The 18,629-nt window shown below is 42.2% G+C and overlaps 1 protein-coding gene across 1 annotated transcript in view; it reads left to right on the forward strand.

Annotated features, from left to right (window-relative positions):
- Positions 1–6,076: 6,076 nt before the first annotated feature.
- GDF7 (growth differentiation factor 7) overlaps positions 6,077–18,629 on the forward strand; it is a 35,853-nt gene continuing 23,300 nt past the window's right edge. The window contains exon 1 of the mRNA XM_040427383.1: positions 6,077–6,416. Coding sequence (XP_040283317.1) covers positions 6,077–6,416 — 340 coding nt within the window. The remainder of the gene's footprint in view (positions 6,417–18,629) is intronic.

Consider the following 18,629-nt stretch of genomic DNA (forward strand, 5'->3'; position numbering starts at 1 on the left):
TAAAAGTGAGGGCATAGCTAAAAGGTTTGCTGAGATAAGTTCTAATCACAACTAGGTGGTTCCATGAGGCCCACATATATCTGCGATTCTAGTTCCATCTGGTCCTATACACCTTTCTAATGAGTGGAAAAATTCCACAGTGTTAGCTAAAAAGATGGGGGACCAGCCAAAAATCCTGCCACCCTTCACTTGACAGAGAAGGAGAACAAGTTCCTGGTCTTCTCCTTCCCTCAGGAAGCAACTGGTCCTCTTCTCCATGCAGTAAAATTTACTATAAACTGGGTCCCGTCTCCTGTATGTAAAAGTGAGGGCATAGCTTCTAATTCATAGGTTCTAATCACAACTAGTTGGTTCCATGAGGCCTACATATACCTGCAATTATAGTTTCATCTGGTCCCATCCACTTTCCTAATGAGTGGACAAGTCTCCCAATGTCTACAGGTTCACAGCATCAGCCTGAAGATCCTGCTACCCTTCACTTGGCAGAGGAGGAGAACATGTTCCTGGCCTTCTTCCTCTGGCAGGATTGAAGCTGCCATGGCATTAGGAGTGCCCTCTGTCCTCTTGTAAATACAAAAATTTAAAAATGTTTCATTTTTTTTTTTTCTAAGCCTCCGTTTTATTGACTTTCTTTTTTTTACGATGTTTGGATTCCAACTTTTTACTGGGTCATCCTGTCCCGGGCCCTGTACTTACCCCCTGACAGAGGAAGTCTAGTTGTTGGATGTTGTACTGGCTGATCTTCTGAGTGTACAACACCTGTGATATGGGACCCGGGACAGAATTCCAGCCCGAATTAGCACGAAACATACTAATAAATGATTGTTTGAGAAGAATGTTTACTTTGGGTACAAGCTGCACATTCCATGAAATAATATAAATTACTCAGAGCTTGTTTTCGCATTACTTAAGGAATCTTAACAGACAGAGCCGGAGAGGGGCTGAGGAACACTGAACGATATCCTTGCAAACACTGCACTTTGTTATTTTTATCGGGGCCCAAGGAAACATCTGATTTTTACAGAGGGCAGAAAGAATGGAAGATAAACATGAACACGACGGCCCTGATTTAGTCTCTCTTTGTTTTATGAGCCGTGACAAACAAAAGGCTTGGAATGGAAGGGACCTCAGCCTATTGTCTTATTAAGTGTTTCCAATGCGAGATAAAACGCACAATGCAGAAGCTGTTAACACTGCGCTGATTTACTAAGGCGTCCTAAAGGCACCTTTTTTTTTTTATAAACCAAGAGGCCGTACCCTGGATGGGAACACTTCAGAGTGGACCTCCATCTTAAGACCTAAGGCTATGGTTACAAAACAATACATCTGCCATGTGGGTTGTCACTGATCTCTCCTAGACTCCTGAATGAGAAATCTGCTTATGCTACACCATGATTCCAGATCGGAGGGTCTATGCCATCACAAGACAGATTCGTCATTCTGGACACCGGAAAAGCTGGGGAACAAGTCACCTGGGAGTTTTTAAGGGCAGGAGCATTGGTTGTTTTCCATTTTACCCCAAAACTGATATACCCCTCTCTCTCTCTCTCGACTGTGTAATGTTTAATTTCCCCTGTGGAGGCACTGCAGGGAAGTCAAACACTTACTTCTAAGTTCCTCCACAGATCACAAGTGATCACTGCAGCATGGGACTTCCCATGATGAGATTTTCTTCAGGAGTCCCATGTAACAAAATGGGATTATCCAAAGCAGAAAACCCTTTTAATGAACGTAGGGGGCTCTTACAATATGCATTACCATAGATGTTGGCATGATATTATACGCGGGCCATGAAATACGCTGATTCTTCAAAAAGATTCTGGTCTGACTGAGATCTCCATCCTTTTATTTACAGGGTCTATGTTGCAGAGCTGTGCAGATTATAACCTACATTATTATGTAGTATTTTATAGTCCACTCGTAGTGCACAATATCCTATATACGAACTACAGGCTCGTTCATACCTTGCAGTGTCTCAGACACAATCCACCAGATGTTCTATACTACTGAATGAGGTTATAAAATGTCCTATTCACATAACTCATTCCCCTCACAAGTCTATGGAGGGACGGCTACACTGCCAACCGCTCGGCCTCTTCCATAACTCCCAAATGAGGCCACCTCTCCATTCTCTTCTCTAGGGACCACAGCCGGCATGAATCGGCAAACAGGGCGTCACAAGATGTTCTTCCAACTGAAGATCCCGAAAGTTAGACCCCCATCTATCAAGCATTTATGGCCTATCCTGTTATATACAGTTAGGTCCATATATATTTGGACACTGCCACAAATTTTTACTAAATCATATTCAAGTTATAGTTATATAATGGACATGGACATAAAGTCCAGACCTTTAGCTTTCATTTGAGGGTATCCACATTAAAATTGGATGAAGGGTTTAGGAGTTTCAGCTCCTTTACACGTGGCACCCTGTTTTTAAAGGGACCAAATGTAATTGGACAATTGACTCAAAGGCTGTTTCATGGGCAATGGATTCATTATTTCATTCTCAATTTTAAGCACATAAAAGGCCTGGAGTTGATCTGAGGTGTGGTGCATTTTGAAGATTTTGCTGAGAAGTAAACATGCGGTTAAAGGAGCTCTCCATGAAGGTGAAACAAGCCATCCTTCATCTGCGAAAACTGAAAAAAACTCATCTAAGAAATTGCTACACTATTAGAAGTGGCAAAATCTACAGTTTGGTTCATCCTGAGAAAGAACGAAAGCACTGGTGACCTCAACAATGCAAAAAGACCTGGACGCCCACGGAAGACAACAGTGGTGGATGATCGCAGAATAATTACCACGGTGAAGAGAAACCCCTTCACAACAGCCGACCAAGTGCACAACACTCTCCAGGATACAGGCGTATCAATATCCAAATCTACCATAAAGAGAAGACTGCATGAAAGTAAATACAGAGGGTTCACAGCAGGGTGCAAGCCACTCATAAGCCTCAAGAATAAGAAGGCTAGATTGGACTTTTCTAAATAAAACATCTTAAAAACCAGCACACTTCTGGAAGAACATTCTTTGGACAGATGAAACCAAGATCAACCTCTACCAGAATGATGGAAAGAAATAAGTATGTCGAAGGCATGGAACAGCTCATGATCCAAAGCATACCACATCATCTGTAGAACACGGCGGAGGCAGTGTGATGGCTTGGGCGTGCATTGCTGCCAGTGGCACTGGGTCCCTGGTGTTTATTGATGATGTGACACAGGACAGAAGCAGCCGGGTGAATTCTGGGGTTTTCAGAGACATACTGTGTGCTCAAATCCAGCCAAATGCAGCCACAGTGATTGGTCGGCGTTTCATAATACAGATGGACAATGACCCAAAACATAAAGCCAAAGCAAACCAGGAGTTAAATTAAAGCAAAGAAGTGAAATATTCTTGAATGGTCAAGTCAGTCACCGGATCTGAACCCAATAGAGCATTTCACTTGTTAAAGACTAAACTTCAGACAGAAAGGCCACAAACAAACAGCAACTGAAAACCGCGGCAGTAAAGGCCGGCAGAGCATTAAACAGGAGGAAGCACAGCGTCCGGTGATGTCCATGAGTTCAAGACTTTAGGCAGTCACTGCCAACAAAGGGTTTTCAACCAAGTATTAGAAATTCACATTTTATTTACAATTATTTAATTTGGCCAATTACTTTTGCGCCCCTGAAATGACGGGATTAAGTTTAAAAAATGCTTTAGTTCCTCACATTTTTATGCAATCATTTTGTTCAACCGACAGAATTAAAGCTGAAAGTCTGAACTTCAACTGCATCTGAACGGTTTTGTTCAAAAACCATTGTGGTAATGTACAGAACAGAAATGAGAAAAATGTTGTCTCTGTCCAAATATATATGGACCAAACTGTGTAAATATAAATATATATATATATATATATATATATATATATATATATATATATATATATTGTAATGCATATTTAAGATCAAGGCTATATCATCTCGGCCATGAAGATAAAAAAAAAATAGGGGTTTACAATTTTTTTTTTTTTTACTTTTTTAGATTTATCAACTGAGACTTTTTCAAAAAGTTGTCGCCATCTTACTCCAATAAAGGGGTGGGGTAGAAAGTGGAGAAACATCTCAAGGCATTAGTGTTAGACTTAAAGGTGCATGAAATGTATCAATCATTGTGTGACATTTGTTACATTTGGTGCAGATTCCTACAAAAAATTCAAAAAGAATAAAAAACATGAATTACACATCTACATTCTATGCATTGATCTATTGCTTCTCAGCACAATTTATAAACTGTATACAAGGCCGTTGGTATACATTTTGATCAAACTGAATAAGCCCGCTCACTACACCAAGGTGGCCTCTTATGAGTGGGTCCCTACTCTAATTTCACACATGCACCACGCGGTGCCCATTGCCGCTGCAACGCAGCTCTATAACATCTCCTCAGGAAGATAGATGTAGGTTCTGTCTCTGGGACTTGCACCTATGTCGCCCCCCCCCCCCCCCCCTTCTTCCCCTAATCAATCCTGCCTGGTGAGATGGCCCCACTCAGGTGGAGAAAGGATGAAGATGTCCTATTTTGTTCTATGGGAGTCATGAGCCTAGAGAAGCAGCCACCTCATCAGGCGGCACTTGGTTGGGGTGGGGCCTCTTTGTCCTGAGGATACGCCATAACGGTAATCAGTTGGGAGTAACCCTCTTAGAGAGTTCCCGGGTTTAGAACAGCAATTTTCAAATATACTCTATTAGGGAATTGTGGGTTCACAGAGAGGGGTCTCCATATTTAGGACCCCATAGCAGAAACTTCAGTCTGGAGGACCCTGGTACATCATTTATTACATGGACAGCCCTTTGATATCAGTGAGAACTGGAGTTGCATGGAATCTGAACTCAAGCATCCAAGTTCTTCTCCAAATTACAGCTCATCACTGAGGGTCCAAGAAGCAGCAGAGCATCCCGTGACCAGCTCATTTTCAGAGACCCTTCTAACAAAGAATGCCCAAAAGTGGTCAACCCCTTAAAACTCCACACAGGTGCAGAAACCTAAAGGGGTATTCCCATCTGAGGCAATGGGGGCATATTGCTAGGATATGTCCCCATTGTCTGATAGGTGCAGATCCCACCACTAGGACCTGCACCTATATTGAGAAGAGAGCGGGGAAGGTGGTTGCTGGAGGACCCCGCACCTATCAGAAAATGGGGCATATCCTAGCAATATGCCCCCATTGTCTGAGATGGGAATACCCCTTTAAGTGTAAAATTTGGTATATTGCAATAAAGAACAGCAATATATAAAGCATTCGATATAAAGCATTAGACACCTATCTCCCCAGACCTCTTTTGTACACATGCACACCTGGCTCAGCCAAGCATGCATGTGTCTTGAACAGGGAGAGGGGAGAAAGCCTCTGGCAGACACCTCCTAGGAACCAAACGATCAGGCGGTTGAAATCCAACCGCCCGATCTCCCAGAATTGGAGGACCTCATACCTATTAGATGACCGTCCTTTATCTAATGCGTATGGCCAGGCTTAACCTATCTGTCAGCAGAATACACTAAGCTTACGTAAAAATGTCACCTCTTAGGCTCTGTTCACACTGACATCATGGTTCCGTTTTTTTTTTTCCATTTTGATCCCTTTTGCATTGGATCCTAACTGATCTCATAGATTTGTGGTGGGCCCATTTTAGAAATAGGGCTCCTTCCCTAAATTCCAGAAAAGTGCACATCATTTTTGCGATGTCCATATTGCATGTGATTTTTCTTATTCATTATAGCCCCAGTATTAAATTTTATTAAATGAATATTCATTCATAAGCAATATATGAGAACAGCTCACTAAGATCCTGGCCACTAAAGAGTTAAACATAAAAAATGGTCCAGTTCTATCTGATCTCATTCATCCTCCCATCTGCAGGCAGCAATGTAAGTGCATTTCCTCTCTTGTCCACCAGAGGGCGCCCTGATCCGTCTGACTTGACTCCTACTCACAGGTTGTTAGCACAATCTTAGAAAAGCAACAGGGGAGTTCCCAAAGTCATCATACCCCCTCCAAGTCTCTCATTCCCTAGCAGAGTGCACTGATAAAATGGATCTAAGGAAGGCTGCTGCTCTGTGTCTGGGGCTGTGGAGCGCCTGGCTCTGGGCTGGGCAGAGCCCCCAGGCTGCAGCAGTGCTCCCCTATACTTCCCACAGACAAGCTGCAAGGAGGGCACTGCCAGCTAGCCATGCACTGGGCACTTTACACAGGGATGGCCTCAACCACTTCACCTCCAGAAAAGACTCCAGTGCAAAGGGTGCAGTGGTGCCCCATGAGTACATGCTGGCCCTGTACAAGAGAATGGCCAGCTCTGGGCACAGAGGACTACCAGGCAATGCCACCAGGGCAGGGGCCAACACTGTCACCAGCTTTGTGGACCAGCAGCAAGGTGAGTGTCCCTGTGATACAGGGGGTGATGATGGGGCAGACCCTGACTTACACACAGACTGACCTTGGCATTATCTTACTGATGGGACTAATGTAAGGAGTCTGTACCTAGCAGGTCCCAATTCTGCCAAGTATTAGTGTTTCACGGGGCATGCTGAGACATGTAGTGCTCTCTGCTGAGAGAAGAGCAGATAGGCTTTTATCATCAGGCTGTTCTAATGTAGGTATGGCATCATAGGGGACAGACAGACAGAGATATGCCACTTCACAACTGCCAGGCTGTTGGCACTGATAGAAATGGTGACTGAGGCAAAGGAGCAATAAGGTGTCACCTGTACATTCCAGCATAGGGGGCAGAGAATGTCTAATTGTGTCTCCCATATGATTATCTATCTATCTATCTATCTATCTATCATCTATCTATCTATCTATCATCTATCTATCTATCTATCTATCTATCTATCTATCTATCTATCTATTATCTATCTATCTATCTATCTATCTATCTATTATCTATTATCTATCTATCATCTATCTATCTATCTATCTATCTATCTATCTATCTATCTATCTATTATCTATTATCTATCTATCTATCTATCTATCTATCTATCTATCTATCTATCTAGTATCTATCTATTATCTATCTCCTATCTATCTATCTATCTATCTATCTATCTATCTATCTATCTATCTATCATCTATCTATCTATCTATCTATCTCCTATCTATCTATCTATCTATCTATCTATCTATCTATCTATCTATCATCTATCTATCTATCTATCTCATATCTATCTATTATCTATCTATCTATCTATCTGTCTAATATCTGTCTATTTTGTCTTTTTTATTTATTTATCTTCTATCTATATAATAATTATAATAATAATAATCTATCTTGTATTGATTTATCTATCTACCTCTTCTATCTATCTATCTATCTATCTATCTATCTATCTATCTATCTATCTATCTATCTATCTATCATCTCTCTCATATCTATCTATCTTTTATCTCTTTATTATCAGTCTGCCTGTCTCTATCTATCTACAGATACTTAATAATAATAAAAATAACAATATCTATCTCATATCGATCTATCTAATCCATAAATTAATAAGTATTTCAGTACACACAGATGTAGCAGAGCTGAATGTGTCATTTAACCCTTTCTTTCTTTGTGTCAGTAATTTTACCTGCTGTACTGTATAAAACCACAGATAAGACATAAAACATCAGTGGTGAGATGTTCCACCCCCGGCTCTGCTACATCTGTATCAGGTATATAGATGACTTTCTTTCTTCACTCTATTTTCCCCACATGTGGAGCAGCAGGTCCTTACATACCTGTTATTACAGTTTATTACATTCCCTTAGCATCAGCCCTGATCTATGGATGTGTTAGCAGAAACAATAGATTGTAAAGGGTATGGCGGTGGGAATATTTCACCTAGGGCCACAAATGCCTCATCACCATCCCCACAGCCCATATGTCCCTTCTTCTTCTTCCTGTGTGGTGGGACGGGGCTGACCTGATGCGCCTCCTGTTGGTTTTAAATTGCAATAGTGGAGATTTTGGGAAGATGCCTGGGAAGCCTTGTAGAGTAACCATGGAGAAGTGGAGGGCTCTCATCATTCCCACCAGCATGCATATAACCTGAGGGGCATGGTGCCCTTCTACCATCCCCAGAGTGACCTCCTCCTTCCTCCAGGCATGCACATCATGTCACTTCCACCCCAGCCCTTGGCTATAATAAAGCAACAACCCATTTGCCACTTACATGATCTTATTTGTTGTCAATGATTTAACATCTCCATATACCTTCTGCTGGGGGCGTGACACGGGTCCCCTCACCTGCCAGATACCCTGCTGCCCACCCCACCTGCCCAATATGTCGATGGATACATGTAATAATATCCTAATATAAAATGATTGAGTAAAAAAAAATGATCAACACTACAAGCCATAAAATATTGACGTATCGTAATATAAAAATATAATGACAAATAAGAAAAATAAGAAAATATAAAATTAATACAATCTGCCCTATTACTATAAAAAAAAATATATTTTTGTTATGTATCTGAGTTTAGGTACAGCCCAGCTTTACACTTTAGCTTCTGAGTTAGATTTTTCTTTCGTCTATTTCGGTTATAACCTCTTTAGAATATTTTACAAGCAGTGAAGTAGAGAGATGAGAACGCCGTGTGATCAGTCTGCGGCCGGCGCCCTGTACCTAATGACTGGCGCATCAGTCGCATCAACTTTAGGATTTTTATGATTGTTCTAATTTTTGCCGTTGTTTTATTATGCGAGAGCTGTTACTTCCGATAATGTTACTTTACTATCATTCGTGGATTATCATTATTTTACAGTAATGTTTTAGTATTATTTGATCATCAGTTCTATCCTCATTATTTATTATCTTATCATACATCATCATTATTAGACGTTCAAATTCATCCAGGTATTTACTGAATGGACTATAATGATTTGAAATTATTATTTTATATCTAGTATATATTTCAGTTTTAGATTCTTATTATATAGTGGATAGAAGAATAGACTTTTTAGCTTTTTATATAAATTCACAGCCGCTAATGAAATATTTACGAAAGAAATCTAAAAAAAAAAAAAAAAAATCCAAAATGCCATCTTCATTGAAAAATTTTATATTTATAATATGACTATCTATCTCATATCTATCTATCTATTATCTATCTATCTATCTATCTATCTATCTATCTATCTATTATCTATCTATCATCTATCTATTATCTATCTATCTATCTATCTATTATCTATCTATCTATCTATCTATCTATTATCTATCTATTATCTATCTATCTATCTATTATCTATCTATCTATCTATCTATCTATCTATTATCTATCTATCTATTATCTATCTATCATCTATCTATTATCTATCTATCTATCTATCTATCTATCTATTATCTATCTATCTATCTATCTATCTATCTATTATCTATCTATCTATTATCTATCTATCATCTATCTATTATCTATCTATCTCTATCTATCTATCTATCTATCTATCTATCTATCTCATATCTATCTATCTATCTATCTATCTCATATCTATCTATCTATCTATCTATCTATCTATCTATCTATCTATCTATCTATCTATCTATCTATCTATCTATTATCTATCTTATATCTATCTATCGATAAATCTATCTATTATCTATCTCTCATATCTATCTATTCTATTTTTGTTCTTCATTTTGATCCTTTTTTTAGTGTTTTGTCTTAAAATGTACGATTATGTCTTTTATTGAACTGATGTTTTAGAAGACAATACGGCTATTCATGTAGGGATATGTGATATATGTATCTGAGGATATCTACATAGGGATATGACTGTAAGAATACAGGAGGGGGGACATTTATCAAATCTGGTACGCCAAGTTTTTTGGTGTAAAAATGTCACAAGTGCTGTCTGTCGCACATGAGATTTTGCACAGACTTTTTGGGAGCTGCGCCTTCCGCCTTCAGAAGAAGACTGAGAAGTTTGCCAGGTTTTCCGAGTAGATCACTTTTAAGTCACTTTTTTTTTTTAAAGTCACAACTCCACGTCACATACATCCTGCCTCTGCTGAACACATGGATTACAGATCCCTTGATAAAGGTCATACCTGACCGAAACGTCGGGACCACTGTAAATAATTCCATGCTGTGCCTGAAATAATACTGGATGTTAGATGACACAAAGTGTTCAAAATGAGTGAAAGAAACTTAATATCATTATAAGTGGTGTGCCATAGATTTTCTCCTATATAACAAAACCCCACCCAGGCGTACTCTCACTGAAACTGGCGCATCAGCATTGCGCTTGCGCTGAATTTATAAAAACTGTGCGCCATGTTTATAAATTTGGCGCAGGTGAGCGTAGTAAAACCAAACTGAAAACGAACTTCAAATACACCTACAGTGATACAGTGTCTAGGAATATATACCTAGGGTTACGTATATGTAAGAATACGTATTTACGATACGATATGGCTATGTACGGAGGTATATATGTAAGATATACATGGAATATATAAGGAGATGGAAATGCATATAGAAATGTGTATGTAAAGATCTGTAAATTGGGATATATATATACATATATACACGTAGGTATAAAGAGATATATATATTTAAGGATATTGATATGTATACAGTATGTATATAGGGATAGGTTTTTAAGAATATGTATATGGATATTTATGGAGGTATACAGAGGTATATATATATATGCATGGTTATGCATATAGGCATGTGTGTGTAAAAATCTGTATATTGGGCTATGTATATGAATATGTATGTAGGTATACAGACATATATATGTAAGGACATGGATATGTATATAAGGATATGTATGTAAGAATACATATTGGGATATATCCTGTATATGGCTATGTATGGAGGTATACAGACATATATATGTAAGGACATGGATATGTATATAAGGATATGTATGTAAGAATACATATTGGGATATATCCTGTATATGGCTATGTATGGAGGTATACAGAGGTATATATGTAAGGATATGGAAATGTATGTAGGGTTAGGTATGTAAGAATACATATTGGGATATATACTGTATGTGAATATGTATGAGGTATACAGAGATATATATGTAAGGATATGTATATAGGGATAGGTCTGTTAGAATGTGTGTTGGGATATGTAGGTATATAGGGGTATATATGTAAGGATCTGTATATGGGGACATGTACATAGAGATGTGTGTAGGAATATGCCTATAAGGTTATGTATGTAAGAATATGTATTTAGGGATATGGCTCCAACAAGCCGCTCTGCCTTGTCCAGGGTGTCTAGACCCTTGCCCCGGGCTCTGCGCGGTGATGGTTCCCAGCCCCGTGCTCAGTAATGACACTTCCCTGCAGAGCTCCTGCACTTTCTCCAGGCATTTACAAGCTGATCCTGATATTACACGATTTATTGGCAGAATGAGGCAATAAATTAAGCGAATTAAAAGGCTCATCAGGCTGAAGAGAAATATTTGTGGGCTGGTGATAAAAGGATATTATACAGGACCCCCGCCTGCTCCCTTTAACCCCTTCCTGCCCCCCCCCCCACAGGCCTGCTGCCCATAGCTAGGCGCTTTAATATTCCAATTATCCAGGATAGCGAGGGTTAATTCCGCGATGGTTGACCAATCACTTAATGTAAAATGAATCCAGATGACCCCTTCAAAGAATTCCCTTATCTTCTCCACCATGAAGGAATTTCTAACCAAGAGATGAAATATACATCAGGACGCTCAGCTTTCCTCTTCTTTAAGATGTTAGTTCAAGAGGAGTAAGGATTAGCGTAAATCTCCGGATCGTATACCCAGATATTCTGTACACCCCGATCTACAACCTAAATGGTTGGAATATCAGAAATATATCTCATATCTATCTATCTCATATCTATCTCTCTGCCTGTCTGTAGCTGGCCATACACATGAGAACGAGTGCTTGGCCTGACCACTATCTCTCCGTTCTCCCCGCCGCACACATGTTCACTTGGCTCAGCAGACGGTGCATGCTGTTATTGGGGAGAAGGGGGAAAGCTTGTGGTAGCAACTTATGTGCCCGAAAAAAATTCAACTGACTGCTCCTTATCTCCCCCAATATCTGCCATACACATTAGATAGTCGACCAGTTCAACTTAAATGTCTCTAATGTGTATTCCTTCCTTCTCTTCTCCCCATGTTTCCTTCCTTCTCTTCTTTCACCCTTTCTTTCACAGCTGGAGAGCCACCGATTTGAGACCATCAGTTTAATTTCAAGGGTTTTCCAAAATCTATTTATTATCCATCTAACTATCTAATATCTATCTCAGGGGTGCACCTAGACTATCTGCTGCCTGAGGCGGAAATTGAAACGGCACCCGCCCCCCCACGCCAAATTCTCAACCTAACCTGTTCCTTCCTAACATTACATACAGCGCCCCATACCTCTTACATTCACTGATGTCTCCTCTGATGTAGACGTTCTCGTTCCTCATCTTCTCTATTCGGACCAGACCCCCATGATGACTTCTTTCAGCCATGTCTCATCTCTGCACAGTTTGACAAACAGACATCTTAGTTTCCTAATTTTCCATCATCCTCCCACCTTCTGAACACCCCATCCTTCCTGCCACCCCAATACTGTGCCCGCCGCTGTGCTCCCCAATACTATACTGCGGAAAAGGTTCCCCTGAAAATACTAGTACCATGCAGATAGCGTCCGCTTCAATAATTATTGGCACACAATGCCCTAAAAAATAACTGCACCCAGTAAATAGTGTCCCTGACACTAATAGTGTTAACATAATGTCCCCCAAAAATGATTGTGCTAAACTGATACTGTGCCAGGGTGCCCCCCACAGTAATAGTGCTCCCCAGAGTCCCACCAATAGAAATAATTTTCTGCCAGAGTACACTTAGTAGTGCACTTAGTAGTGCTCGTAAAAATGTCCCCACTGAGCCCATACTAGTAATCATGTTCCCTTTAGTCCCACAGTAGTCACCATGCCCCCAACAGCATAGTGCCAAATGAAAAAACGAAACTAAGCGCTGCATGCTGCCCGGCTCAGGCAGCACAATGATGATGACGTCATCGCGCCGCCTGTGCTGACCTCTGATAGGCTTCAGGGCCATAGCCTGTAGCCTATCAGAAGGAACGGGGCAGGGAGACTATCTCTCTGCTAAAGCACTATGGTGGCACACATTACCACGGCAGGGGCATTTCGACCACCTCATGTTGGTGATACATATTAATATGAAGCTGCTTGGTCTCCACAGGAGCATCTAGTGATATCATCTGTTGGTGGCAGGTCTTGTTGCTAGGCAACTGTCCAGGTGAGGCTCAGTGGCCATAAAGCCTGCAGAAAGACAGCAATGCAATAGACTCAGTGTGAACCTGTTACTAGGAGAAACTATGGTTTTCTTTCAGGTTAGGGCTCCACAACCTCACCCATAAGTTGCAGTAAAATTCTGCCATTACTAAATAACGCAAATTTAATATTTTTCATATTTCACACTTTGTCAAATTTTCTGTGATTGTCAAGGTTATTTGCGACAGTTTTTTTTCCATAGGGAACAAATCCCACAATTTTATAGTAACTTATAAAGATAACACTAAGAGCTCGTTAACATTTCTATGTCTGTTTGACGTCTGTGGAAAAATCCGCCCGCATTTCATCCGTGAAGATATCCTTGAAGGGTCCGTGTTTGGTCCGTGTGTCCATTTCTTTGCCCTCCATGTGTGATTTGTATTCCACGGATCCTTAATTTCCAGAGCATCTCCTACCAGTGATCAGTGGAAAATGGACCAAACACCGATACCATCAATGTTATTTCAGTGGTTTTTCTCAGTCCCATAGACTTCAATGGGCATGTTTGGTCGGCATCACAGACCAAAGTAGTGCATGTGTCCGTGACTACTGATGAGTGAATAGACACATTAAAATCAATGGGTACGTGAGCTGTCCTCAGAAAATGCAGATAGCATACATCTGTGAAAAATGGAAATGTGAATGAGGCCTAAAGAGCCTCCCAGTGTTAGCAATAGACCAATATTAAAGACAACCTAACTCATCGCATTTAATATTAAAGGAATCGAAGGGTCAAACATATATTGTGTGATGCCTAGTGCAGCTTCCAAGGGGGTGGGGCATGACACAGTAATACAAAGAACATCCAATAGAGAATACCTGTGTTATGCAACACCCTCTCAAGACCTCCATTAAACATAACACAGTAGACCAGGTTTCTGCAGTGTCCTTTTAACAAACCACACGTTCTGCTGTTCCATAGGGCTGATCTGGGATTAGCAGATATACACCGAACTATACCTTATTTTTCTGACTATAAGATGCACCTGAAGGTAAGACTCACCTAGAATATAGAGGAAAATAAAAATATATTTTTCATCAGCGCTCAGATCAGACCCCCATCAGACCCTTAAGTTCCATCAGACCTCATCTCAGTCCCCCAAGCTCCATCAGACCTTGCATCAGACTCCACTTCCTTCTTAGACCTCAGATCAGACCTCCAAGCTCCATCACACCTCAGATCAGACCCCCATCAGAGCTCTGTATCAGACCCCCATTCCTCCTCAGACCTCAGATCAGACCACTATTCCTCCTCAGACCTCAGATCAGACCACTATTCCTCCTCAGACCTCAGATCAGACCACTATTCCCCCTCAGACCTCAGATCAGACCACCATTCCTCCTCAGACCTCAGATCAGCTCCATTAAACAAATAAATAAACCTCTCTTGCTGTGGACCGCATTGACACTCACTGCTACCTGGTCTTCTGCAGGCATAGTGCTGCACTGTGACCTAACGTTGCACAGCATCAGGTCATAGTATGTGTCTATGTGCACTAAATCCTGGCGCTGTACGTAGTCAGCCTGGAATGCAGTGTGGAGCCTGGAAGAAGTCCAAGGAGCGGTGAGTACAACCAGTGCTGCGCTGCACTAACAGTGCCTCCTGCATTAAAAGACGCACTATCATTTTCCACCAGTTTTTTTTATAAAAAAAGATGCGTCTTATAGTCTAACAAATACAGTACCTTCCAGCTGTTATCTGCTGGTACTGTGCTGTATATCACCCATGTTTGTCCCAAGTATCCATAGGGCTCCATAACAGACCTTACAATGGGGCCCATCTCCAACATGATCATGAGTAACAGCAGCAGCAACTAGATACTGCCGATCAGGTCAAGAAATATAAGCCCTATGTGTCCCCCACACCCATTCTTCCCAGTTTCCTGTAACGGTCCTTGACCTATTAGGTGGGCCCCATCAGCAGCTGGTATACCTGCTACCTTGTGAGTCTGAACCTGGTCTATGTACTACAGTTATTGCATTAGTTCATTTCTATTGCCTTTGGCGGCTGATGAGACATATTTTCAATGTACAATGGCCGCTATTTTATGGCTCCACCACATAATAGCAGGAAATGGTTTCCTTACAGCATTCTGGATTTCCAGTATCCATGGATGACTAATGAATGGATTACTGGCAGTACCATGGAAAACAGAGTCACAAAGCTTCTCCTCTGTGAACATGCAGGACATGAAGCATTATGCTGGGCAGGGGTGGACTGGCCAAAAACCCTACAGTGAAATTTCCCGGTGGGCCAATGCCCATGGGGCCACTTGAGCCCTCCTTAGGCCATCAGATATGTAACAATGTGACTCTCTCAACATTAACAATGGGAGCATCAGGTGCTTTCGTACCTAACAGGGCACCACAGGTGCCCTCCTGAATTCAACTGTATTGCCATTATTAAGATGGTTATACAGTTGAATACTGCGGTGGGCACAGAAGGCCATGGCTTCCTGCTCCACCATTCACCCCAGCTGTGCATTGTATATGGTACGGCTGAGCCCACCTACTTGCGTTGCTCCCATCTTCTGTCAATTTGGAGGAAGATACGAGTCTGCCCCTGATGCTGTGCATAGCAAGGTTTTTGACTGTCATAATCCGGTGATGCACATTGGGTGGCACCATGCAGTGCATGAGCCGCATGGGCATAGGTTGTGGACTTGTGTTTCCTAAGCACATGTGGTTAAGCGAGGGTGGTGACTAACATTAAATGGCTAAAATGCAAGAAGTGTGTGTCACCCTCCACCTCTTACTGCCATCAACTGCTCAACATATCCATCATATATAAAAAATAATATATAACGTGAATAAAAAATGTAAATGGATTTTTCCAAGTCATGTAATAAGGCTGCCCAGCGGCAGCGATAGATGAGAGGGGTCCAATAGCAGAGATGAAACTGTTCCCTTCAGTCTGATGTGAGGCTAACTCTTGAGCCCTCAGCCCATTGTGTGCTAATACTGCAGTTCTGCTGGAGAGAGGAGTCCTGCACAGTGCCTAATGGAAAATGGGATTTGACCAACCAAGAATGCGCCTTTTCTCTCCAAGAGCTCCATGGCATCCGCATGATCTGCCTCTGTGGTACGTTTGCCTCTGACCATTGCCTTTATGCTGGACACATTTGAAACCAGTGGCTAAGTGAATGTCACGTGCCTGGGGCCCAGGCAGACCTCTGGGACTTCTTGCAAACAGGACACAGTCAAGATTTAGACCAGGGACCAACAGAATACTTCATTACACATGTAATAAAAGCACATGACAGTAAAGCAGGTTAGGAAATAGTGGTAGCACTACCACAGAACCAAGTGCACTGGCAGACCAGAGGCAAAACCCAGAGGGCGGAGAGCCAGTGAGCCACGTTCTTCACAGAGCCCCTGGTGATGGGGATAAACTGGGCTGAGGGCTCACTGGTCGCACCTCCAGGATGGTCCCGGTACACAGACAGAGCTGCACATGGACTAAAGATCCTCCCTCTGGACAACCCAGGGACCCTCTTGCGAAGGCAGGACATACACAGGAACAGAAGCAGTAAGGCACTGCAGGACAGACGAGGAAAAGACAAGGATCAGAAGCAGTAGGCACTGCCAGGCTGGACAAGGAACAGGCAGGATCAGAAGCAGTTTAGCACTGCTAGGCTAGACATGGAAGAGAGTGGATCCAGACAGAGAACAGGTACCGAAGAACAGGCAAGGCATGGACAAGGATAACAATATCAACATAATCAGAGGACAGGTACAGAAGATCATATAACATCAACAACAACAGTGCATTGCCAGGCGACACCACAAACAAGGGCAAATGGCAAAACCCCCTGGGTCAGCAGCAAGGTGCAACACCCAGCAAGGCAGAAGATAGACTGACCACAAGCCCCACAGCTCACAGATAGCTATAGCTGCGATTACGAGGGCACCTGATAAGACACACCCAGGAACAGACCAGGGGACGTTAAACCCATCAGAAAAGGAGTACGAGAACCACAGAACACACAGGCTGCAGTACAGGACGTTGCCCCTGGCAACCAGCATACATGGAGTCCACCGCAGCCAGTACGCCAGAGCACAAACAACCCAAGACACAAACAGAAATGCATCCATACTAAGGCCATGTTCACACACAAGGCTGCAGCCAGCATGCATCGCAGAACCAGCATACATAGGAACACCCACAGCCAGTACGCAAAGCGCATGCAGCCAGCCAGCACGGCACTGTAGACAGGAACCCCAAAGATGCAGACACTGAAGCCACAAACACAGACCACAGTTCCCACACACCACCACAGCCAGCACGCAGTCCCAAGCAACCAGCATACACAGGTGTCAGACTGCAGCCAGTATGCAAGGGAGCCTGCAGCCAGCCTACACGGCAACAGTGTCAAGAACTGCACAGAGAAGCAGACACGGGGAGTACACGCAAACACGGAAATAGTTCACACAAGACACCGCAGCCAGCACGCAGCCCCAAGCAACCAGCATAGACAGGAGTCAGCCTGCAGCCAGTATGCAAGAGAGCCTGCAGCCAGCCTACACGGCCAAAACTGTCACAGTGAACCACACCGTGACAGTGATCTGTAGCATCGCTGCAGTAACCAGACACAGCTACTACATGGTGGACGGCAGTGCTCCTCAACTTTCTTACCTTCAGAGCCACATTCAGCGCAGAGAGATGGTCATGATTCTACAGAATCATTTTATCCAATCAGCAGAGCTCTAAGAATCATTTTGTCCAACCAGCAGGGCTTCTTCATTTCCATAACCCTGAAGATTGGACAAAATGATTCTGTACAATCTTTTAACTCATCTCTAGTCGCGAACCAACAGGAAACGGCAGACCTAAAACTCCATGATTTCTGCTGGTCTTTCAAAATCTGGATTATAGTTAGTGACAGCCATATAAATGCAGTCACCCAGGTGGGCAGCTGTTAAGCGAGTTCTATATTTAGACTTCAATATTTTCATGGCTGAAAATTTGGGTTCCCCCTGTAGTGCCCCAGTAGTTATAATGACCCCAAGTAGTGCCCTAGTATTTATTATGCCCCCTCTAGTGCCTCCAGTAGTTACAATTCCCCCCTATCATACCCCCATTAGGTTTAATGCCCCCTTTTGTGCCCCTAATAGGTATACTGTTCCTCAGAAGTGACCTCAATAGGTTTAATGCTCCTCAGAAGTGTTCCCAGAAGATTTATTGCCCCCTGTAGTGCCCCGGTAGGTATAATGCCCCTCTGATGTGCCCCATTAGGTTTTAAAGCTTGTGTAGTGCCCCCCAGTAGTTATAATGCCCTTTAGAAGTTCCCCAGTAGGTATAATG

The sequence above is a fragment of the Bufo bufo genome, chromosome 4 (genome assembly GCF_905171765.1).
Source record: "Bufo bufo chromosome 4, aBufBuf1.1, whole genome shotgun sequence".
Taxonomy (NCBI): Eukaryota; Metazoa; Chordata; class Amphibia; order Anura; family Bufonidae; genus Bufo; species Bufo bufo.